This window comes from Mauremys reevesii, linkage group 5, assembly GCF_016161935.1.
Source record: "Mauremys reevesii isolate NIE-2019 linkage group 5, ASM1616193v1, whole genome shotgun sequence".
In the NCBI taxonomy this organism is placed as follows: Eukaryota; Metazoa; Chordata; order Testudines; family Geoemydidae; genus Mauremys; species Mauremys reevesii.
The window spans coordinates 43,405,021-43,431,099 of NC_052627.1; the positions used below are offsets into that span (position 1 = coordinate 43,405,021).

General features: G+C 38.8%; 1 protein-coding gene across 3 annotated transcripts in view; it reads left to right on the forward strand.

The window, feature by feature from the left end:
* FAT4 (FAT atypical cadherin 4) overlaps positions 1-26,079 on the forward strand; it is a 229,742-nt gene that overhangs the window by 121,252 nt on the left and 82,411 nt on the right. For 2 of the 3 annotated variants that reach the window (XM_039540118.1, XM_039540119.1), the window contains 3 exons: positions 3,052-3,402; positions 8,917-9,839; positions 10,541-10,715. In XM_039540118.1, coding sequence (XP_039396052.1) covers positions 3,052-3,402; positions 8,917-9,839; positions 10,541-10,715 — 1,449 coding nt within the window. The remainder of the gene's footprint in view (positions 1-3,051; positions 3,403-8,916; positions 9,840-10,540; positions 10,716-26,079) is intronic. The other variant, XM_039540120.1, reaches the window with a different exon arrangement.

A 26,079-nucleotide genomic window follows, 5' to 3' on the forward strand; every position in this document is an offset into this window, starting at 1 on the left:
TATGAGACCTTCATAGATTTGAACTGATATTTATAAGCTAGACTAAGACCTCTAACTTGCCTCAGTTTCAAGTGAATTAAGATTTTAAGTGAACATTTTGCACAGCTCTATTCATAACTCCATCGTATTCACCTCTGGGCTGAAACTTGGTATGCACATCCTCAGCCCAGAATGAATGTTGTTTTTCATTGTATCGTATACAATGGGAATGGAAATATACTGTGAGAATTCATAGTATTTTTATCCATCAACATATCAGGTAATGTAGTCTCTCAATGTTTTATTAACAGTAGATGCAGCCTGCCAAAGGACCTGTGGAATTACTAGAGCATAAGTGAGAGGGTTTTGTAGATCTTTTCTTTTTAATACTACCATTAAAAAGAAGTAAATACAAAAGGGAAAGAAAATCCTTATAATATTAAAGGATCAGACTCAGTCTGACCAAGAGAGGAAATTCTGAGTTAAGTTTGGAATTCTTTCCTTCACGCATGCTGTTGTGCATGCTATAGATAATACACTACATATGGTGGGCAAGAATACACACTGTTCGGAGACCACTACAATGCTCAGTGCAGTCAATTGGAAAAAAAATGCCTCTAGCAGTGATTGCAGTACCATGGGAATTCATGTACTAAGCACAGAAAGATAGTTGCTGAGGCTGTCTAGGGTAATGAATGTGGTGTTTTTAGGCTCAGTATGTTTTAATGGGAATTAGTTTACAGGTGTACATACTGTATAATCCTGGTAGCTTGAGATGAGAATATTCTCTTAAATCATTAAAACAATCTTCAAAAATATAGAATTCAAGCATCAAAAATTAATAAAAAGTTGTAATAATTTGAGGACAGTATATTTACTTAAGGCCAAAATGTGCTAGATATATACTGGTCCAGCAGTGTTCGGTACAGAATTGTGCCTTCATGCTCTCCCTATCACAGGTGCCCACAGGGGTGCTACTGTTAGGATGGTGCAGCTTGTCCCATTCCACTTTCCAATGATCTTGCTTCAGTTGACTGGCCAGCATGCAGGGGGCAGGTAGGTGTTTCCCACTTGGTGTGTCTTATGTCCTAGATCAGCGGTTCCCAAATTTGGGTCGCTGCTTTGTAGGGAAAGCTACTGGCAAGCCGGGCCGGTTTGTTTACCTGCCGTGTCCGCAAGTTTGGCCCATCACGACACTCACTGACCGCTGTTCACTGCTCCAGGCCAATGGCAGCTGCTGAAAGCGGCGGCCAGTACATCCCTCAGCCCGTGCCGCTTCCCGCAGCCCCCATTGGCCTGGAGCGGCGAACCGTGGCCACTGGGCACCGCGATCGGCCGAACCTGCGGACGCGGCAGGTAAACAACCTGGCCCGGCCCGCCAGGGGCTTTCCCTGAACAAGCAGCGTCCCAAGTTTGGGTAACACTGTCCTAGGTGATGCACAAGTGGAGCATTCACAGGATTCCATCCAGTGTAGGGATTGTAATTGCGGTTTGCCCTTTTGCGGGGGTGCGTGAAGGCTCTTTGCCTACTTTTTTAATCCTGCACTTTGCACAAAGGCCAGCAATGATCGGCTCCTTATTTATTTGCAAATTACAGTTGCAGCTGATATGCTGACTATACATTTGGTAATCATATCCAGCATTAGGACAGCCTTTTAGCTGCAATCAGCAATATTTTGAAACATTAGGAAATCAAATATCAGTAACAGAAACCAGAACGTTCAGCTTGATTAAACAGATGAAATTGTAGCACTAATTTTCATTCTGATATTGAGCAGTTTTCATGGTTGCATTGCTCAAATATAACTAAGTGTGTTGTAAAGCATGTAATTTATCTGGTTCCATAAAAAAGCAACAAAATGATTTTCTGTTTTGGAAACGGAGTGACCTTAATTATAGTTAGTATTAAAAATGCTTAAATGCTGACACCCAATTTCTAAACTTCAGTAAAGCAAGGATAGCATAGCAAGTATAGCAAGAAGTGCAAAAATAAAACAATGGGCCAAACTCAAAGGAAGTAGGAATTATACTTGAATAAAGACTGCAAGAATGGACCCTCTGAGAGGAATGAGGGTTTTAGTTTCCTGACCAAGTATTATATTATTGCTCATGGTAATTTAAAAAAAAATACAAATGAAAAGTTTGTTATACACTGAACAGAATTACAAATTTCAGCAGCTCCATTCAAAAAAAGAATAAATGTAGGTTTAATAGCTGGCATTTATCTACACTCAGGGTTCCCTTCCTTGAACACTGCAAGTTAAATACTATTGAAAGACAATATTTTGTCTCAATTTATGCAGCATATTTACTTTTTTTCAATTTAAATAAAAATATAGATGCCTGTCCATGGTTCTGTATGTCCTAAGAATAATTTAAAATAAAAACCATACTGGAATAACCACTCAGCAGCCTAAAAAAACTTGTACACAATAAAATTAAATATAAGAGAAAGTCAGAAATGTTCCTCTGGAGCGAAAGTCTGTGAAATTACTGATCATTTTGAGCACACCCTTCTGGAAAAGTCTTGTAGAATTTAATGAAATATTTTTTCTATAGGTTTTGTAAACCATCTTATAGAATTTAATACAGAATTTTCTCCTTTTTTTAGGATAGTTTAAAAAATAGAAAGGATTTTTTCTATTAAAATCTATTATAATTTTATAGTAATTATAGAGCGCACTCTTAATTTCTGTGGCACCCAACAGTTTTCATCCCTTTTAAATGTATTCCCAAGGAAAAAACAGATATCTAGCTAATTTAGGTATATTTCAGTGCCTCGGTGGGACTAATTGCATGCTTAAAGTTAAGCAAGTGCTTTAGTGCTTTGCTGAATAGGAATGGTCCTTGGTGCTTAAGTGCTTTGGTAAATTGGGGGCCTACATATGTAATTAATTCCCAATTCTATCAAAAACATAAAATTTTGAGGCTCTTATTTCTTAAGGAAGAGACCTGTTATTCCACAGGAATGGCCTGTTTACCAGTTCTGTAGGAGTATTCAGTTTTATTTCTAGTCTTTTTGAAATTCTTTGTTCTTGTTCTCTCACTGAGTTCTTCCATTGTTTTGTATAGGTTCTTTGGTAGCAGCCATTTTAGCTACCGATGATGACTCTGGTGTAAATGGAGAAATCACATACACTGTGAGTGAAGATGATGAAGATGGTATGTTCTTCCTGAATCCGGTCACTGGAGTCTTTAACCTGACTCGCATATTGGACTATGAAGTGCAGCAATATTACATTCTTACTGTCCATGCAGGAGATGGTGGTGGTCAGTTCACTACCATCAGAGTTTACTTCAACATACTAGATGTAAATGATAATCCGCCACTATTCAGCATGCCCTCATACAGCACGTCCTTGATGGAAAATCTGCCTCCAGGATCTACTATTCTCAACTTGAATGTTACTGATGCAGATGATGGTATGTGTTCCTTTGTATTCTAAAAATTCTGATGGCAGATGCATGTTGCATGTCAGCAAGATGTTAAGGCATTTGCTCATGAATGGGCAAATAATGGTCATCCTTATAGACATTATTTATCCACAATAACCATACAGTTGTATCTGAAATACCCAGGTTTTTAAAAAAAATACCTGGATATTTTAGTTACCGCTGTGTGTAAATGGTGACTTTTTGATGGGTCACACTATGTTTTAGAATGTAAGGTTCTTTCCATGTTTCTATTTGACATCAGTCAAAAAAAAAGACATTTAATACATGTCTATACTTAGTGAAGTCAAGTACTGGCTTCTCTGGCATCCCTGTTGGGCATACATATTATTAGAATGTTTTACATATTGAGCATATTGAACTATGTAGGCACAATGAGAACAGAATACTTAATGATAATTTTCTTAATATTGTGAGTTTAAATCCGATCTATAATACAATGTTTTAATTTAATATTTTTTTTGGATTTGTTTTTCTTAATATTAGTTTAAAACAAAATGTATAATAGATTCTAAAGCACTACAAGGAAATAATATATGGGAACCTCATCGGTAGTCATTACAATGCCCCCAGTAAATGTATTGTATACTATAAGGGAATATGAAGGGATGATGTCAGTACATGTCAGAGAAATGCTTCCTTAAAAGGTTTTAATCCTTGGTTTATTCACATGAGGGTTTATGAGGTGTCAACATGTAGGGATTTAAAAGATGATAATGTGTATAATTTGTTTAGCAAACTGACTTTTGTCATATAGTTTATGCCTGTAATGACTAATGAAGAATAATTATACACACACTTTAAAATATTACTGTGTAGGGTATTTGATTTTATTAAATGCAAACAGACATTAATGAGGTTGACTTTTATAAAAAATAACTGAAAAATGTAGATTTTAGAAGTGAAGGATAATCCATGTTATGGACACATCACTCAAAATAGCATCAGTGAGGTTATAGAAGAATAATAAACACACCAAAAAGCACAAAAAAGCAAATGAAAAAGGGACTAGGAATGGGGTATAATGCTTGGCATTGAATTTTCTCTTGATTTGGGTGACCACCTTAATGTCATTAAACATTGTGGACCTTATTATCCATTGCCTTTCACTTTATTCATTTATTTACACTGAGCAGAATGGGCATGAAATACTTCCAGATCATAATAGTAGCATTTTATACCTACTTTGCACTCAAATTCCATAGGTGTAAATGACAACACAAGGTGTGAGGCAGTGGGGAATAAGGTGGAGTATCCCCTATATTTTATGGCAAATTTACTGTTTTATTCGGCTAGATTTAAAATTAATAGAGCAGAAACTGCATTACATGGGCATGCTGGATTCACTATAGTGTATTGAGAAACAAGGTATTTGATTGGACCAACTTCTGTTGGTGTGAGAGACAAGCTTCAAATTATATATATTATCATCTTTTAAATCTCTGTATGTTGACAGCTTGTAAACCTTCATGCTCTATGGTTGGTCCAAAGATATTACCTCACCCACCCACCTTGTCTTTCTAGTAGCCAGGGACCACCACAGCTACAACAACACAGCATATGTACTTACAGTATACTTTATAAAACAATCTCTGTAACTTCAGCAAATGTTACAAGCTATGTTGATGTTTCAATCCTGAAATCTCTACCAGTGTAATTTCCTGCACACTAGTGTAAAACAGGGTAGCAGTTACAACTGTACTTCTCCATCAATAGCTCACAGAATGTATATTAATAAACTATTGTTTTGTGGAAGTTGTCTGATCATTTATGTTAAATGATACGAACAGCCTGCAGAGCTATGAAGGGCATGTTGTTTTATATTAGGCTGTTTTTTCTGTCAATCCAAGATAAACATTAGTAAAGTCTGCAAAAGCCTGCAGTAAGAAAATACTTCCATTGTTATTTTGCTGTTTGACCTACCTCTTGGGAAACAATGTTTTTTTTCAGCAGTTTGACGTGCTTTTATATACAGATGGATAGTAATATCAAAGAGAGTCTGCTACAGTTTTTAAATCTTTGCAAAAAAAAAGACATGCATTGGGTCTTGCATTTTTGTTTCTGGTTTTTGTTTTTTGTTTTTGTTTCATATGGAATTAACAGAAATGTTTAAAGGTATAACTTGAGTAACTTCCTCACAAACCAAAGCAACCTATTGACTGAGCTTTTAAGAGATTTAGAAAAGAGAGAGACTACCACAGAAAAAAACTCCAGGCAAGATGTTAGGGTATCTGCAGGTCATGCTCAGGGCCATGTATGTGCCAACATGAGCGGGAAAGGGTTGGTTCTTTCTTGTTCCATTCATATTAATTAACCAAATTAAAAACTTTAAAGAGCTTGACATCTCCCTGTCTGAGCTTTGAAGGCAAGCATCTGTCAGAGAGAAAAGATAAATCCAATGAGGCAGCTAACTACTATTCAGTCTTGACAGTGATCAGTGTGGAGGAGTCCTCCCATCTTGGATAAAGATGGCTCACAATAGCAATACAGATGAAAGATGCCCCCACCTCCAATTAAGTGCATAGTGTTTTGTTTTTGTTTTTTGTTTTTTTTTAAATGGACAATGCCTTTCTCTAGTGAGACTATGAATTTCTGGATCCCTTACAGACAATAGTAAGGCTCCCATTAACTTCAGTAGGGCCAGGATTTCAGCTGAGCATGTGAGTAGCATGATGTGTTTCCAAGATTCAGACCCAAGAGAATGATGAGATATTTGTTTGTTTTGTTTTAAAAAGCAATACAAGGAATGAACATATTACATCACATAGAAATAGACAGGGAAGTGTAATAAAACTGTCATGAATTGGAAGAATGACAAATACCGGAAGTTCAGTACTATTATGAACAAATATTGTCAGAGAAATAAAATAGCATGTGGGTGTGAAGATAAAAAAAGAATGAGTAATAAGTTGTATATGGAACAAGTGATACAATATACCACAAAAAGAACTGTAAACACAGAGTAATAAATGTAATGAAAGTATTTCTAATTCGAACTTCTTCTTTAGGGTTCATTTTTTTCCCAGTGAAAGCCAGTGGCCAAACTCCCATTCGTTTAAATAGGAGTAGGATTTCTGGCTGATGGATTTTGTAGTTTTTCATGCTATGAATACATTTCCTTGACATTTCAGAATATTTTCATGGGTAAAGTTAAGCAAGTTAAAACCAAGGTAAACAAATGTATAATATTATAATACTTAGTGCTTCACTTGTTCAGAGTGATATACAAACATTAATTAATATATGTCTGGCATATAAATACATTCATCTTTTCCAAATGTTATTTAAATGTATCATTTTTCATGTCCGGCTCTACATATTTAAAAGAGGATGATTTAGAGTCTTACTACTTTGAGAACAATAAACAGCAATAATTAATACTTTGTATATAAGAATCATTTATTTCCTGGGAAGTTCAGTGAGTAGGGGAGAAGCTACTGAATAAAATTGACAGGAAATACAAAGTAATGAGACACTTAAATGTCCGACTTGAGATTATACACTGTGGAAAAATAAGTTTAGAGAGGGTTAGTTAGAATATAAAAATCCATTAAGTTTCAAACACAACCTTTATGACCAAAGAGGCTAAGTATTGAATTTTAAAATTATGTATTTATGTTTTCAGTGTTTAATGCAGAGACCAGAAAGAGAAAATAGATCTCAACTCACCTTTTTAAAGATTAATATAAATGTTTAGCATGAGCTCTGGGTTTTAATTTTTCAAAATACATTTTTTTCAGTATATAGCATCCTTAAAATCACTTTGTCAGGATTCAAAATGTATTTTTCTTACCAAAATGTATAGATGTCTTCCTTGGCCATAATTGCAGCAGTTATATTTCAATCATAAGATAAGGGTTGTTCATTTGATATTTTGAATGTTCTTTCATATATGGTAAAGCATATATCTGTACATTATTCTCTTTTGCTCTGCCTAATCTAGTTCTTGTTTGTTTTTATTGGTACAGTTCCTAAAATAATTATTTTATATAACCTCTCTGCCTCTCTCTTTTGAATGTGTATCATTATTTGCATTAAGAATCAGACATAGGGTAAATTTTTGACCCAGTGAAGTCAATGGAAAAGCTTCCTTTGACTTAAATAGGGCCAGGATTTCACCCTTATTCTGTGTTATTTTAAAGAGATCTTCAGGGACTCACCTTGTAGCCATGCATAGCACCTTTGACTTCAGTGAGCCTCTGCATGGACATAAAGGTTCATTGACCCTCCCTATCCAATTTCAGGGTATGGACTTTACGGTTCTGATTTACCACTACATTACTCAGCATTATTTTATGCTGGTTAGATTAATGGAGTTACACTGCTTTGAAACTGGAGTAACATAGTGGTGAATCAAGCTTTATACCTCTAAAGCAACCAAATTCTTCTTGTCATATGATAATGTTGTTTATATGTTTATATTCTAGTAGTGATGGGCAATATCCACCTGCAATGCAAATATAGATTGTGTGTAAATATACAATTACTGTCATCCCTAATTCTTTTAATTTATCCCCCTCCACCAAAAAAGTCCATTACTTTTATTGTCACTATCCTTGTTCAAGAACAGTGTTTGTTCTGTCCCCTCATCCTTATTTCCCTTTTGCTGGATACATCTTACCAACCCTCACGGCCTACAGTTTTAGGGCCAAATTCTTGTTCCACTGAAATCAACTGAAATATTGACATTAACTTTAATGAAACTTCAATGTAACCAGGATGTGTCTTTTTACTCTGAATATTTTACAGACACAATTGATACATTGTTTCAAATCAAAATTATTTTGAGACTAGAAGGGAAGGGTAGGTTTAACAGATCCTGATACAGATATCATTAAAGTCCATAGAAAAATTCCACAGACTACAGTGGAAGTAGGTTTGATACCTGTTGAATTATAAGATACTTATTACATAACATTAACATGTTCAAGGCACTATATAACATTTATAAATCCAAAGTGATCCCTAGTGATTAAATCCATAATATACTTTTTGATTGGTGCATGTGTGAGTAATCTGGGACTCCAGTGCTTTTGGTGTCCTTTTGAAGTAAAACATTAAAAAAATAAACAAATAAAAATGTGGCCTAATCAGTGTGTTGTTATCGTATGGCTTTTTGTGTCATTCAGAGGAAACATGTATGCATGTTCACAGAAATGCATAAATAAAGTTTTACAATTTATAAATATTTTATCAAGACTGTCAGCTAACCATATCTTCAGTAATGTTTGAGTGCAGTTCTTGATTCTGACATATCAAATATAATATGCAACTGTACCACATCTCTGTTTAATTGCAGATGACACAAAAAGTGATTACCCTTTCTCCCATTTAATTTCATTGTTTCAAAATGTAAACATTTTGCCATTTTTATCTACCACTAATGATGTTATTTACTAGAAATTCAAAAACCTACTTCTGTATTCTTCATATGTACAACAAGATCAATGGGATTAAGTGACAGTCCTTATTTTTGTTTTACAGGCTCTAACTCACAATTGTCCTACAGTATTACATCAGGAGATAGCCTAGGTCAATTTAATATTGACAAGAATGGAGTCCTGAGCATCAAGCAGCCTTTGAATCGGGAAAGTCAGTCCTTCTATAGCCTTGTTGTTCAGGTTCATGACATGGCTACTCTACCAGCCTCCAGATACACAAGCACAACTCAAGTGTCTATTATTCTACTGGATGTGAATGACAATCCTCCAAGCTTTATCTCTCCAAAGCTGACCTACATTCCAGAAAACACACCCATAGACACCATTGTGTTTAGAGCTCAAGCAACTGACCCGGACAGTGGTCCTAACAGCTATATTGAATATACTCTGCTGAGGCCTTTGGGAAACAAATTCAGTATTGGCACTATTGATGGTAAAGTAAGGCTCATTGGGGAACTTGACAGAGAAGCAGTTGCTAATTATACCTTGACTGTGGTAGCTACAGACAAAGGTCAGCCATGCCTTTCTTCATCTACGGATGTACTTGTAGTAGTCCTTGATATCAATGATAACAATCCCTTGTTTGCACAAAAGCTATATAAAGTAGAGGTGGGTGAAAACACTCTGACAGGAACAGATCTGATCCAGGTGTTTGCTACAGATGGAGATGAAGGTACAAATGGGCAAGTTCGCTATTCCATAATCAGTGGAAACACCAATAATGAGTTTCGGATCGACTCTGTTACTGGGGTGATAACAGTAGCCAAGCCTTTAGACCGAGAGAAGAAGCCCTCCTACTCATTAACTGTTCAGTCATCTGATCGTGGCAGTAGCCCCAGGACAGACACCACCACAGTCAGTATTGTTCTGATGGACGTTAATGATTTTATTCCTACATTTGAGCTTTCTCCATATTCTGTGAATGTCCCTGAGAATTTAGGGACACTTCCAAAAGTTATTCTTCAGGTGAGTACATTTAAAAATGTATTTATTATAAAACTATTTGCTTCATCAAAAATTAAACGTCTACTGAGATTTGTACGGATTAATAATTACCTTTTTTGAATATAACATGGCATAAAGTGTTTTTCTTTACATAATTGTATAACAGTTCTCCTCCCCCTCATCTTATACATACATTAGGGTTTTAGAGGGTCATTTCATTCCCCTGGTTTTCACTTCCATCCCCACAGACCACCTCAATCTGTTCTTTCTTTCTTTCAAACCTCTCTCCTTCTCTATTTAAGGTTAGGCACTACTGCAGCTAGAGTTCCATTCAGTGTGCTCAGACAGCAGCAGACACAATATTCCCTCCAATTTGACAGGTTCCTGCAAAATCTTCTATGGGTTTTGCTGAACCCAAAGCTGGCTCAAAGGCTGGTTTTAACAATACATTCAGATATGGAGAAAAGAAGTAAATTATTAATTTTGTATTTTAAACTAGCACTTGTTTAAGACTCATCACTCCTTTTATATTAAGTCAGTTTGCTGTTACAACCAATTTGTAATAAACCCCCAGGCATTATAATTAATTATGTCACACATGGAGTATTTCCTGTTCCTCATAAAATACTTTGCCATAGAAGGTAATCTTGATGACAAACACACACAAGCATATACTCTTCATTATTATTATTTGTTATGGTGTGCTTATGTCACTTTTGTAGGTTATAGCAAGGGATGATGATCAAGGTCTAAATGGCAAACTTACATACCTTCTTGTTGGTGGAAATGAAGACGGTGCCTTTACTCTCTCAGCCAGTGGAGAGCTCCACTTGGTACAAACCCTGGATCGGGAGACTAAGGAGCAGTACATCTTGTTGATCACAGCTTCTGATTCAGGTAAATCAAATGTGTAGGCCACCCAGGATGCATTTTTTTGCTATTTGCAAGCTTTGCAAAGCCTCATTTTGGTATATAGAATCATATTTGAAGTCTGTGTATTGTTTATAGTTGTTATGTGTAAAGTTAAAGACCTTAAGTTATATGAACACACCTAGAATGAAATCCTGGTTCCGCTGAAGTCCATAGGAATTTTGTCATTGACTTTACTGGGACCAGGATTTTACCCTGGTTTTTAGGTGCCTGCATGTACTCCGGGATTCTACAGCCACATAATTTGCTGCAGAATCCAAGTGTTCTTACCAAAACATTTAATAATGGTAAAAGCTTGGGGGAATGAGGGGTGCGGGTAAGTAAAAAATTCCAGTTAACTAAGATGGAGGGACTTTGGGTGCAGGAGGGAGCTCAAGGCAGGGGTTGGGGCACAGGAAGGGTTGTGGGGTGCCAGACCTGGGCGCTGCTCACTTCGGGCGGCTCCCTGTAAGTGGCGACATGTCCTTGCTTCTCCTAGGTGGAGGCACAGCTAGGCAGCTCTGCACACTGCCTCTGCCCTCAGGCACTGCCCCCGCAGCTCCCATTGACTGCAGTTCCCAGCCAATAGGAGCTGTGGAGCCAGCGCAGATACTTCATTTGACTTAAATGGAACCATACTAACAATAAATACTTAAATCACTTGATAAATTTTGCCTAGTTAAGCACAGTGAAATTCTAGGGGATTCCTGTTAAATCAGTTGATATAAATGTAGAAACATAATTCTCCTTAGCAATAACAGGAGTGATGTGCCCAATTCTCTGCCTATAGTAGCTCTGTCTCTCTGAAGCATTTTATGTTTTATCTGTTTGGATTTGCTTCTGGTTTTCAGCTTGTTTCCAGTAGTGTGTTATGTAGTGAGCAGTCAACCTGGGTTGGAAAGCAGTGCAAGCTGAAACCTTGAAAAAAGGTCATCTTTCTGAAATTCATCAGAAAAACAGTCCTTTGAATTTGCTTTTAGCAGTGCAAGTAGCATCTTACTTAATAAAGTACCTCTTATTTCATTTTGTTGCTAATGAAAATCTCTTACGATATCCAGATGAAATTAAATCTGAACATTTATGAGGAGCACGTCAAAGGCAAAATTCTGCCTGCCCAAGCCCTGTCCTTTCCTCTCTCAGTGAATCCATGTAAGGGTAGGCAGAATAGACACCTGACACTCATAGACACAACTACTAAGAAAACTCAACTGCATACTATCCTGTGGATGTCCCTTCAGTATACCTGCAGGATTCATGCACTTTCATGTTTATTTCCCCTATGTTGTTGTTTTGTGACTGCACTTCTACCGGTGTCCCCTGAATATTTAGTGAGCCAAGTCGTTCTCCAGGGACCCCAAAGTCATAGCCAGCCAGTTAGGGATTGTCCATGATCCCAACCTGAATACCTGTTATCCTTCATAGCAGGTACTAGGAGAGCACATGCTGCTCCTATCTGCAACAGATGTAAGGAAGTCATACATGACACTTCCTGTGGTACTCCCTGAGACACTCTACCTGTGCCTACCCTGAACAGGCAGAATGCCTCAGAACAATTCTATTGAACTGCTAATACTCAGCAACACCCTCACAGTCCTCAGAGGCCGAGATTTGGCTTTAAGTGTCCCATACACACTGAAGGCCAGATTATGATACCCTTACTCATGCAGAATAGTATTTTGTGGAGTAAGGTGTTACTCATTTGGAATGAGGCTGGCAAACTTAGACCCTTTGTGAACCCTTAGAGCCACAGTGCACCTTGGGCACTAACCCATGTAACGAGTGCAACACAGTTATGCCACTCAGGAGCACAAGAAAGGAATTGCACTTTGGAGAAAAGTTCCTTCCCTGCACTCCTCTTCCTTCTGCAGGGAGTAATAATCTGCTAACAGTCCTTACTGACAGCAGGTTACTCCCCCTCCACTCCAGTCAGCTGCACTAATCAACATATGGTGAGGGTGGAGCCAAGGTGCTAGTCACTTTCTACCTCTCTTTATCCACTCCCTGGCCATGTGCGTGTGGAGGGAATAGAGATCTAGGGAGGCAGCGCAAGAGCGTGTGTTGAACAGGTGAATGTCTTAGCCTCCTTATGCCCCATATGGTTGCTCAGGCCCGGCCATAACCTGGCCCTTTAAAATAGTTACTAAATGCCAGTTGAACATCAAGTTGTTTCTGCATAATAATAATTATTTTTTCTTTCAATACACTGTCATGCACAGTTTCCCAGAAGTACTCTGACAATCTGAACTAATAATAGGAATAAGGTTATTGATATTTCCTGTTTGTTTTAGTCCCTACATCTTCAGCCATCATTCCTGTCTTCACTAGCCACATTCCCTAACAACTTCTTAATCTAGGAACAAATTCTTCCAAGTGCCTAAGAAGTTGTGAGTATTGTGAACCCATATTTAGTCAGTTCTTGAAGTTTTAGAACCTCACAGGCATACTCAACACCTTGCAGGATTTAACCCCAAAGTCCCCTTTGTTCTGAATTAGAGAGCCCCTCTTACAGCATATGCCACCAATCAGAATACATGAATGCACAGATGTGATTTATAAGTGGGAGTGACAGGCCAAATGATGAACTTTAGAATAATGTGATGGTGTTGCAGATGCTCCCCCAAAAGCTCTGGTTGCATATTTACCAAGACACCAACATGCAACCATTCAAAAGTGTTTTTATGGGTCTGTTTCTAGCACATAAATCACTGTTTGGCTTAGTTGTACCTTTCTTTAAGGCAAATTTGATGGGAGAAGAGAGCGTTTACTTTTTGCTCCATCTGGTGGAAGTTCAGAGATGGATAGACATTAAACTCTGGCAGTGTGACAAAAATTGGAGCGGCAGCTTTTATCTCAACTTCTTTAACTCTTTGAATGTTGTTGTGGAGAAAAATTTAGCATTCCAACCATCACCATCCTTTTATTTATTAGTTGCATGGATATTGAGTAGCACATCTGGAAACCTGATAGCTGCCCCAGTCTACTGTTGAAATGAACTACAACTGCATCATCGTGCATTTGCAGAATGGTGTGTTACTGCACAGCACAGCTAGAACCAGATATGCAGCTGCTAATGCAAAGCCTTATTCGTGGTTTTTTTTTTCTATTTCAAAATAAACTAGCAACCAGATTACATGTAGTTTTAACACTACTCTGAAAAACAAATCAGAGTGGATTGCTTGTTATAGTTAGCAGTTATTGGTATACCGCTTTGATTAATATGTTTTGCTATAGAGAATCTTTGTGATGAAGATTTGCATTCTTCCTTTCAAGAATGCAGGTGGGCAAAGGTTACCTACATAGAAGTTATGATCCATTAACACAGGCTTTTGTATATGTGCAGCAGGAGGATATGCGAGGAGTTTACTTCCTTGCACAGCCCATGCAATGGCCACACACCAGAGCTGTCCTTGTGAGCAGAGACTATTTGCCCTTTCCTCTTCCAGCAAGCAAATAGCCCAAAAGGGCATGCAGAGGAAGCTGGGCCATGGGCAGAGTGGGACGGATGCTCCAGGGGGAGCAATTGGATGGACCAAATTTCACCTCCCTATGTTTCCAAGAGCCTCGGGGGCACAAACTCTCCCCTTGAGACTCTCAGGGAAGGCGAAGTCTGTATTATACCCTTCAGAAGGCCATGTGCAAGACTTGTAATCCAGCTTCATGTGAATAAGGATTAAAGGACTGGGTCCTCAATTTGGAGCCAGGCCATCATTGTTATGCAAATCACCCATCAACTCATAGTAAGGATGGGATTTTTCAGAACACTCAGGGCAGGTCTACACTAAGGGCGGGGGTCGAACTAGGGTACGCAAGTTCAGCTACGTGAATAGCGTAGCTGAACTTGAAGTACCCTAGTTCGAACTACTTACCCGTCCAGATGCTGCGGGATCGAAGTCCGCAGCTCCAAGGTCGACTCCGCCACCGCCGTTTGCAGTGGTGGAGTACCGGAGTCGACCGGAGCGCGTGGGAAGTTCGAACTATCGCGTCCAGATTAGACGCGATAGTTCGAACTCCAAGAAGTCGAACTCACCGCGTCGACCTGGCAGGTAAGTGTAGACTAGCCCTCAGTGTTGACGTAACTCTGTTTCCATTAAAATCAATGGTAAAACTGAGCATGTAGGCCAAATCAGAGAGCTTTTCAAAATCTCACTGTGAATGTTTAGGGTCCAACTACCCTTTCCAACATTTTTCCTTATAAAGAGAGTCCTTTCTGTTGAGATTGTGAGAAGGTGATGAAATATATCAGCATTTGACAAGGTATTTGAAAAAAGTGAGTTTCAAATGGGATGAACTGCTTCTGCCTGACTGCTTGTTAGTGAGTTATTCTGTTTTGATGTCTTCCACAGCAAAAAATATGTAAATTTATTTAGATCAACCCATATCTTTTAAACTAACGCTGTTTTTCAGTTCCAAAAGGTGTGCAAGAGAGACAGAATAGATTTTTGTATTTGGCCCGGACTCATATCCCATAATTGGTTTAAATAAGACAGACTGAATCATAATGAGGCCAATCTGCTGTAGGCTTCTCTTTTGTTTTATGGACTAAGAGAATCATAAGACTAGGACGAATAATGCAGCCAGAAATTTAATTACTCTATGCATATTTTAGAATTATAATTAGAAATACCCTAAGATTTTTTGTACTAGACAAATAAGGCACAGATCCTCAAAGGTATTTGGGTACCCAACTCCCATGGGAGGATCTGGGCCTAACTGTGCCTTTTTTCTAACTGTGCCCTTAATAAATAAAATTGTCTAATCTATAAACAGAAACATGTATTATTTCTTAAATATTTCTGCTAGTTTCACTTGAAAGTAGTTGAGAACATGCCTTTTCAAGGAAAAATATGCCCTTTGGAGTTGATTTACCACAACCTAAAAAGGTTGATTCCCAAGTGCAAATGGTCGTCTCTCTCAACTGATGAGGGTTATTCCATTTCCAACTAAGGGCTTGGCTACACTTGCAGCAGTGCAGCGCTGGGAGTTAAAGCTGTCTTTGTACAGCTGTGTAGGGAAAGTGCTGGAGTGTGGCCACACTGACAGCTACCAGCGCTGCAGTGTGGCCACATTTGCAGCATTTGCAGCGGTGTTGGGAGTGGTGCATTATGGGCAGCTATCCCAGCGTTCCAGTGGCTGCAACGTGCTTTTCAAAAGAGGGGGGTGGGGTGGAGTGTGACAGGGAGCGTGGGGGAGAGAGAGAGAGTGGATTTTTGGAGCCGACACTGTCAGCTCCCTGCCTTGCAAATTCCGACCACTTCCCCGACCCCTCATTCACTCTTAAATGCAAATAGCCTTCAGACCAGATAAGCAGCTGCTCCGATGGACTACCCTCCCCCCCCGCCGTGCTGTTTCTCTCCTCAAGCAAACACTAGTCTGTGGACATTCATCCCCCTGCCTGCCTCATTCACAGCAAACAGGAGCTGTGTTTGTTTTTTAGATAAGCAGCTCCGGGAGCCCCAAGTTCACAACAAAACAAAGAGAGGCATCATAACAAAACAAAGAGAGTTCTTTAGTTAAAAGCATTATGGGAAAATTCCGGAGGTCAGTTACAGCGTAGTAAGATTAATCACTGTTTACACTGGCACTCCAGCGCTGCAGCACCAGCGCTGCAGTCATTATTCCCCAGGCAGAGGTGGAGTACAGCCAGCGCTGTAGCCAGGGAGATACAGCGCTGTATGTGCCTTGCAAGTGTGGACAGTGAGTGAGTTGCAGCGCTGTAAAGCCACCACCAGCGCTGCAACTCTCCAGTGTAGCCAAGCCCTAATACATGAGAACAGGCAGTAAATGAGTGTCATTCACCATCAGGAAAAATTCCCAAAGGGAAACTTCGCAGAAAGTTGCAAAAAGAAAGTGCTCACAGATACTTCTGTATACGACACTACCTTGCCAGGCAGCCTGGGGTGTATACAGGAGTACCTAAGAATAACACTGAATACTGGTGTGATTCACTTTTATGGGTTAGTTTACTAGTCAATATTTGTCATTTTCTTTCATTTTCCAATTAAAAGAGATTTGGCTGTTTGTAAAGGTCAATTTGCAGTAAGTATGTTTAGCTAGACTAAAGGAAATACTAAGTACCATTTATGGTATAATACAAAAGACAAAGTGAATTGCTACTGTGTATTTCCCAAGGGAAGTAGCTACTGTGTGGAGGTGTTTCTACTCATTTATTTCAATCTATATTATTTATTACCATAAGCAATTTAGAGAGCTTCCACTGTGAGGAAAGTACAGTTCTTTCACTCCTCAGCTGGCTGTAGCTGAATTTTCAAGTTTCCTGTAGATTTGCTTCGGCAAATCCCTTGAGTGCCAGCACATACGCACATAAGAGACCACAAAGTTTACCATAGCATATGGCAAGCTTGAGTAGGACACAATGATATGCAATAATGTATCTGCAGAACAAAATGAAGAGAGTAATATGTAAGTAATATGTTTTACCCTTAGTACACCTCTACCTTTTAGCCAGTTGCTTTTCACCCTTTTCTTTGTTTCTTTGTTTCCAAATACCCACTTTCTCTTCTCCCCTTTGTGCTTTCCCCATGTATAACCTCCAACAGACATCCACTTAATCTGTCCCTTTCCCTGATCAAGTTAGGCATACAGTCACCAGCAGAGCATAAAAATTGAGTCAGATGCCAATGTCAGTTTACAACCATTTGTAGGGTTCTTAGCAAAACAGATACAATTCCATGAAACAAGGAGAACAGCAATGACCACATCATCTCACACATACAAACTTAAGTTAATACTTTTACTCCTGCCAACCAGTAGTGCACAGTGTTACAATAAAGCTTTGTTCATTCTGTGCTGGACAGGCATGTGTTTAGGATGGCTCGCCATCATCAATTTACTGAGAATGTTCCAAGTGAAAATGGTGACAAAGTGAGAACTGATGTTGGCATTGCCTCTGAAATATATATCAGGTAGTTCAGGTTTCACCATAATACTATACAATATTGATTGAAAAGAATAAAGGCATGAAGTGAAGATTTCCAACTATGAGTTGGCATGGCGCCATCTTGTTTGTTTTATATATACTTGCCAGTTTTAGGTATGTAAAGCAGAGATATTTTCTTTTGAAAATGTATCTAAATAGGCCCTTCTCTCTCTAATACCATATTGCTTATAGTTTAGGAAAGTAGGCTAGAATCATAGGGCTAGTCTACACTTACCAGCCGGGTCGACACGGTGAGTTCGACTTCTCAGAGTTCGAACTATCGCGTCTAATGTGGATGCGATAGTTCGAACTCCGGAAGCGCCGCAGTCGAATCCGGTACTCCACCACTGCAAATGGCGGTGGCGGAGTCGACCTTGGAGCCGCGGACTTCGATTCCGCGGCGTCTGGACGGGTGAGTAGTTCGAACTAGAGTACTTCGAATTCAGCTACGCTATTCACGTAGCTGAATTTGCGTACCCTAGTTCGACCCCGCTTCTTAGTGTGGACCAGCCCATAGCTCTTGATACTCAGAAAGTCCAAAGGCAGGCAAGAATTATAAAGCTATTGGAAATGTAAACTGTTACATTCTTAAGCTGCTGTAGTTTCATCTTTTGCCCTTTTGCCTAAATGTTACTCCATACATTATACTTAGCTTTGTAAATATTAGGTAGAAAGTGTTTTAAGAATACTTTCTTCATGGATATGTCACTTTTACATGAAACTGAGACAAATGTGCCAGTGGGTTTGGAAACTGCCAACTGTGGGCAATCGTGTGTGTGTGTGTGAATACTTCATCCTCTTGAAAGAATAAGAAGATAAATACTTGAGTGGTAACAGTGCTATGCAAGGAAAATGTCCTGCTCTTTGAAAACTATTAAAATTTTCCAGTCATGGTGATCTTAAACCCTGCTTAAACAGCACATTACACCTTATAAATTGGAAGTCTGTTAGCTAATTCTTCACCTCCAGGACGACAATTTCAGGAAGCTTAATAGCTAGGATAAGACCTGTAAAATATGAACATATGGCATGAATACTTATCCTGAAGGTTAATCTTCACCAGTTGTATGTGATGTTTTTAAAGTACAATTCAATAACATGCAACCATGATTAAAGGGAGCTCACTGTGGGATATGCAAGAGTCATAAGCAGACCAAATTGACTTGGTCAGCGGTTTCTAAGGGAACCAGCCTCCCCCATGTTTTCTGTCTACAACAATGACTTAAAGAATAAGTAATTGTTGGTTTAAAAAAATGTTTTTAAGTTCATCTCATTGTTTAAGTTCAATTTTATTTGTTAAAAATGTTCAGTCTTCGAAGCCATTTGGAGTATGTACCCCTTGTACCCACAAACATGTATCTTCCACCTATTGCAGCCTCAGTGACTTAAACACAATATGAACAAATGAAGATGTGCATGTTTTACATGTGCATGTGAACAGTTGCCCCAATGGCTCTTTCTATTTTTCTTTCTTTTTTTTTTTTTTCAAAATGCATCTTTTTGCTGAGAAGCTTAACATAGTTCTGGGTAAAAATGCTGTAGTTTTACTATGCATATCAGTCTTCTCTCAGAAGCATCCCAAATGAGTTGCACTTTAGACATCATTATATTACAGAAAAGTTCTAAGGGCTCTATGATATGATAGATTAATGCCCAAGCCTTTCACTGTAGGAGATCTGAGTTTGATTGCAGCAAATTACTAACTGGCATCTGTTTAGATCACAAACCCATTACAGAAATTATTGTGGGGAGCTTGCACATTATGTGCCAGCACTAGTCATGGCTCTAAATAGACCCTGCCAGCCTTTCTCTTTCATGGTCTAAAGGGCTAGTGTGATCCTTGGTTGCATTATCAGGTAGATATTGAATAGGAGGAGGGAGTTTATTTTACCTCTGTGTTTGGCACTGGTGCTGCTGGAATACTGTGTCCAGTTCTGATGCCCAAAGTTCAAGAAGGATGCTGATAAATTGGAGAGGGTTCAGAGAAGAACCATGAGAATGACTGAAGGTTTAGAAAACCTGCCTTGTAGTTATAGACTCAAGTTGCTCAATTTGTTTGGCTTAACAGAGAAGTTTAAGGGGTGACATGACCACAGTTTGTAAAAACCTACTTCAGGAATAAGTATTTGATAATGGACTCTTCAGCCCAATGGCTGGAAGTTGAAGCTAGACAAAATCAGACTGGAAATAGGGTGTAAATTTTTAACAGTAAGGGTAAATAACCTCTGGAACAATCAACTAAAGATTGTGATGGATTTTCCATCACCAACAATTTCAAAATCGAGATTGGATATTTATATGCTCTAGGTATAATGTTTGGGGAAGTTTTATCGCCTGTGTTATACTGGAGGTGTTCATGTTGGTGCACTTTGGCAGGTGCCCAGTGCAGGTGTGATCAATCAGTAGGGTCTAGTTCCCTCATACACTGGAATTGGAAATGGATTAGGAAAAGCATCTCCTAAACAATTGGGTTTTAGCCCACGAAATCTTATGCCCAAATAAATTTTAGTCTCTAAGGTGCCACAAGGACTCCTTGTTGCTTTTGCTGATACAGACCAACACGGCTACCACTCTGAAACATATCTTCTAAGCAAGGTGAGGGATGAGACTGGTGCTAGGGGGGGAGGGATAGCTCAGTGGTTTGAGCATTGGCCTGCTAAACCCAGGATTGTGAGTTCAATCCTTGAGGGGGCCACTTAGGGATCTGGGGCAAAAATTGGTCCACCTAATGAAGGCAGGGGGCTGGACTCAATGACCTTTCAAGGTCCCTTCCACTTCTAGGAGATTGGTATATCTCCTATTATTATTATTATTATAATAATATCTGGTACAATAGAGAGACAACCCTTGAATGAAGGGAGTAAGGGTCTGTTCTGTGGTTCTGGGACCAGGTTAATGGGGTGGGGAGCTGGCAGCAGCCTTTCCCCAGGTAGTACAAATTACAAAAGGAAGGATGACCTGCACTGGACAAGTTATTTCCATGAAGTTCCTAGATGTGTTACTTAATAAAGTCACAGCCAAGTTAAACAACATTCCTGGTTTCTTCCCTTTCTTCCTGTGGCGTCCAGGACAATGATGGTCTGATATATTTCTAGGGGATCAAGTTCTCAATCCAAGACTTTCAGAGTAGGACGCAGAGGCCCTCGTGCCTTTGTAATTTTATAAGGATTTCAGATTAACCAATATAATTATCTTTTAGTTTCCCTTTTAGTGACTAAAGAATTTTCTGACAAACTCTGAAACTATTAGGTTGTGACAGGTTAATCCTATCCCTTGAGCTCATCCAGCTCTGCAGCAATCCCTTTGAATTCTGAGCTCTGGTTGTAATTTCTTTCCTCCAGTTCTCCTGTTTAATCACACAGGCAACTGAAAACTCAGTTTGATGGAAAGTTCATAGACACTAGTTATAAGATCATTTTTATTTATAAAAACAAATAAACTTTTATTTTAAAAAAATAAAAGGATTATAAACCAGAAATAACACAATAACCCTTCCTCTCATGTATATACCACCTCACACAAATGTAAAACATTAGGTAGTAGTGTTAGTCCAAATGAGCTGCATTATATGATGTGATGGGTCTCAGACCTTGCTCCATAGAATCTTGGCTGGAGCTGGTCAGAAATTTTCCTCTGGAATAATATTCTGTTGGAAAAATGCCAGTTCATTGAAATCAAAACATTCTATGGGAATTGTTGATTTCAATGAACCTTTCAAAGGAAACCAGGAAGCTTTCCTGATGCTTGCCTGCCTATGCACCTCCCCCGCAGCCCGCCAGTAGGGTTGCCTGCTTCCCTGGCTCGTTGACCAAACTGGAAAGGCATGAGGGCTCCCAGGAGCATATTTTGTTTCTGAAACACAAATTGTAGGAATGTTCCAATGTTTCCTAAAAGAAATATTGCAGAATTTCACTCCCATGAAAGTGTTCAAGGTTTTGGTTTCTTATCCCAATTTAGGACAATACTTTTCCCCAAACTCTTGACATTTTTCATGGGAGTTAAATTTACTTTCCTGGTGACTTTGTCTAATTTTGTTCCTTCTAAGTAAAATTTCAGATTTTCTCTGACTGAACCCAGGAAATGCTTCACTTTTATGATACTTAATAACATGGATCCTTAAAAATAATCTAAGTGCAACTTCTCATAACAAACCACCACCTTCAGAATTGGAACTAGAAATCTATTTGTAAAGTTCTGAAATTGAAGCCTTTATCTCTTAGAGCTCTTCTTCAAGCATTACTCCCACCCATGTGGGGTTGGCTCTTCAAGTCCATCTTCTCCGCTTTAGTCTGTCTTGAAGCAGTTCCTCAGAAACTTCACAGTTAATCACATCCTTTTGTATAACATTCATCCATCTAGTTTTGGGCCTTCCAACCCTTCTCGTACCCTACATATTTAAGTTTGAGAAGCTTGTTTCCTATATATTCTTCTGATCTTATTTTCATATGCCCAAATTATCTAAGCCTGGATTCTCATTCCCCCACCCTGTAATTGGTACCACCTTGTTACTGGGTATATAAACCCCACATGGGGATAGAAGAAGATAAGGGGCAATTCTGTACCCAAGTTGCCTTGGCTCATCGCACCTACAGAGGAGGAATTTAAAAGATAGCTAGACAGCTCAGAAAAGGGAGAATAGCAGATAAGATAGGGGGATGGACTTATCATGAGAACCCCGAAAGAGTCCTTGCTGCAGGGAAGAAGAGTTCGCAAGCGGCAACTACCTCAGGCCCCAGGGGAGGGACTAATTTGTCATTAAGGATTAAGGAATCCTTTGCTTTATTTTTTCTTGGATTGTTTGTGAGGCTGTGACCACACCCTGGACTGAGAAACTGAGTGGCAGGAAGTGACCCAGGGAAGCTTGATACTGCTTGGTCAGAGCCTTGTAGTGAGGGAGGGCCCAGGCTCCCCTGCCCCTTTGAGATAAGAGGGAAGGCGGGGTAAAGATATTGGAAGTTCTGAAATAAGAGTGTGAGGACTTCTGAGGCCTGGAGTTGGGTTAGAAACTCCTTTTTGGATGATACTGGACATTTATACTTTCTTGGACTCAATTACCCTAGAAAGGGATAGACTTCAGTAGTGACCTGGTTGGAGGTCTGAGTTACTATCTACTATCCACTGCCATGCCAGAGTGGTCATCAGCAGGGGATACTACAAATGGGAGAGTTGTGATCCAGGGACCTAACCACTGGGCTGTATCGCCAGCAAGCCCAGCCCTGTCACAACACAATTAAAACTACCGTGTCAATATGTTTACGCCTACTTGCTCCAGGCACTTCCATGGTTGTGGCATGCCATTGCATCTGAGAGCATTCTTATTTTTCAGGTTGCTTGATGCTTCTGCAACTTCTTCTAGGACTGGTGCCACCACACCCTGGTTTGGTTTTATCATATGGCAGGGTTCTCTTGGATTCTGTTCATTCATAAGCCTTCAAAGTAATTTCTCCACTTTCCTTAATCTGGTTCTCATTGATTAATTCACTTCCACTTTCATCTTTAATTACTTTGATCTCACTAATACTTTTACTTTCTTATTGCAGGTCTTTGCCAATCTAAATGTTTCTTTCTCATCCTCCATTTCAAGACTGGCATATAAGCCTTCCTTGGGTTTAGCTTTAGAGTCTGCCACCTTTTACTTTTTCTTTATCTTTTTGGCTTTTTCATACCCCTGAAAATCCTGCTGTGGGATTGTCGCTTGCCAAAGCTTAAAACACTTCCTTTTCCTTCGCAGCTTTCAAATTTTCTCATTCCACCACCAAATCTCACTGGGGAAAAATGGCTCTTGCTTTGTGTCACCAACAAGGTTCTTTGTACATTCTTGAATTTTGCCTTTACGTCTTGAGCTAAAGGAAGTTATCCCTTAGCTATCACCTGTGAAATTGGTGGAAACAGGATTGGCTCCCAAACCATCCACAACAAAAGTCATTAATAAGATTGCTTAGTTGAAATTTTTTAATACAAATATATTAGGTTCACAAGTTTTGAAATGGCTTTAACTACATGAAATTTTGAAGATAAAATGAAAAGCTGTTTTGGAGCTAGAGGAAGATAAAAGTCAGTTTTACAAAAATAGGTAACTTTCAATGACTGATAACCCAAAATTTCCTTCAGATTTTGTATATACATTCTCCTTTGTGTTCGGGGTAAAATTGAGAGTTTTTAAGCCAAATTCATATTCCAAGCTGAGGTACATGAACACTAAAATACAGCTTCATAATGGATGCTGTTTGCAGACTTAACTGTGAAGAGGTTACAGTATCTCCATAATTATTTAAAAACACACCAACATGGAGCAGTGGACCCTGTCTGCCTTTTAATGCATTTAGAACGATTGGCTGCTCCACTGTGAGAAAAACCTCATTTACTTCATGAAAAAGTTAATGCTTTCTAATAACACACACAACTTCCAGTCTGGGACCCATTCACTGAATATTTGACTGCAGGAATGAAATCAGCTTTGTTGCAAAGCAACAGATTTCAGTTAAGCAAAAATTCCATTTCTTTTGAATTGCTTTCCATGTTTCAGGATAATGATGTGTTTAATTTACGGGGGCCTACAAAAAATTGTAATCTGCTTGCAGTTTGAACTTTAGTTAGTCATTCGGTCTTATTCATTTTATTTTACTTAATCTTTCTGTGTTCTTTTGGTAAAGCAGGTGCCTGTACTTTTTTTTACAAGTCTATTGTCAATTTTCTAGCACTTAATTGTGATATTTTAGTACTTACAGAGACTTCAGGCTTCTGAGTTTTGAAAGGAATAATAGCTTCATTATTTCCAAAATTGTAAAATATGTCACAAATGACAAGACCCAGAACCTGTGCATATTTTTAAATGAACAATGTGTAGATCACAAACTAAACAGCATATTTCTGTTTTTGTGTTTTCTTGTTTTTCTCTATGCTGTATATATAACTTCACCATATAACTGAGCTGTTTTGCTAAACTTTCTTTTAACATATTCAGGAGTTGCCTTGCCTGGTATTTGTCAATCTCCTCTGACTGTTTTCTTCTGTCAGTCCAGATTCACTAAACATTTTGGTAATCATTTCTCCTTCCATGCCAAACTGCAACTATGGTATTTAAAGCTGAACATATGTTAGAGAAGACACTGTCATGTACTTGAGCATTACAGTAGGTCAAAAGAGCTTACTCTGCCCATGTGTTCCAGAATTAAACCAGATGAAGATAACAGGTGTTGTTTCACAGTAACCATCTAGTAATTAGCAGAAGGTATAACTACAGTGATCTCTCCTTTTGTGTATCTTTAAATGTACATATGTGCAGAAAGAATGTGTAATGGTGAAAGGGAGGAAATATTTAGTTCTATACATTTGGTGTGACTGCATTACTCATGAATATTAAACCAAAGTGGAGGCATAACTGAGTACAGCACGACCATTCATTCCTGTCCATGTCATTTTTTTTCTCTGTATTTGTTATTCTGGCTGTGTGGAGTGGAAATTCTGTGAGATGAAACTATACCTACCTGTACTGTGTCTACTACAACCTGCCTGCAATTAGTTTCCTTACAATTCTGTATGGTGGAGGGAGTCACTGTTTGTTCCCCCTTCCTCTTATGGAAAAATGTGGGTGATTCCACTGTCTAAAGCTGAAGATTTTCTGATATCCATGCATATCATGGGAGACCAGCCAGAAGAAAATGTTTGCATGTGGAGTAGATCTCCTCCAAAAGTACATCTGAGGTTGGTATAAGTAGCATGAAGCAGAAAGAGCACCTTGCTTCTGCACAGCTGCCCACCCTCCAGATTCCCTGTAGTTTCTTGGTAATATAGCTTCTTCACAGCTCCCATGCTTCTTCACAGCTCCCATGCTTCCTTTAAAAGTTCACTGCACATAGGGGGAAAATGGCACAAGCTACAGCAACCTTGGTCTGTAATGTGCACCAGTTTCCCCCAGAGATTTGGAGGAGACCTACCCGCTGTCTTCCTTATCACTCCCCCCCATCCAACTGTTTTCTTATATGACTGGGTTTTTTTGTTGTTGTTGTTGTAAATACATTAATGTAAAATTCTTATCTTTCTGAATTCAGTACTTTTTATTACTGAAGTTACCAAACAATTCTAAAACAATCCCAGATTACATGAGGATCTTCTGCGGGCATTTGTCTGAATTTATTTTAGGTGTGTATAAGTTTGATTCTTAGTGACTGACAGATAGAAAGTAAACTCTTAGATTGGCTTTCACATAGACCACTAGTAATATAAATCAGGCATTGAAATTTCAAAGTCATAGCAAATTAAATACTAATCTGTTCCTCCAGATTTTAAAGATTTGCTTAAGCTGTCATTCTAATCATCTACATTTCTTCAGCCAGTGTTAACATTAAAAGCCTGTATTTTATTAATTATCTAATGGATGCCTGACTTTCTTCCCCTCCTGAGTAAAACCTTTCA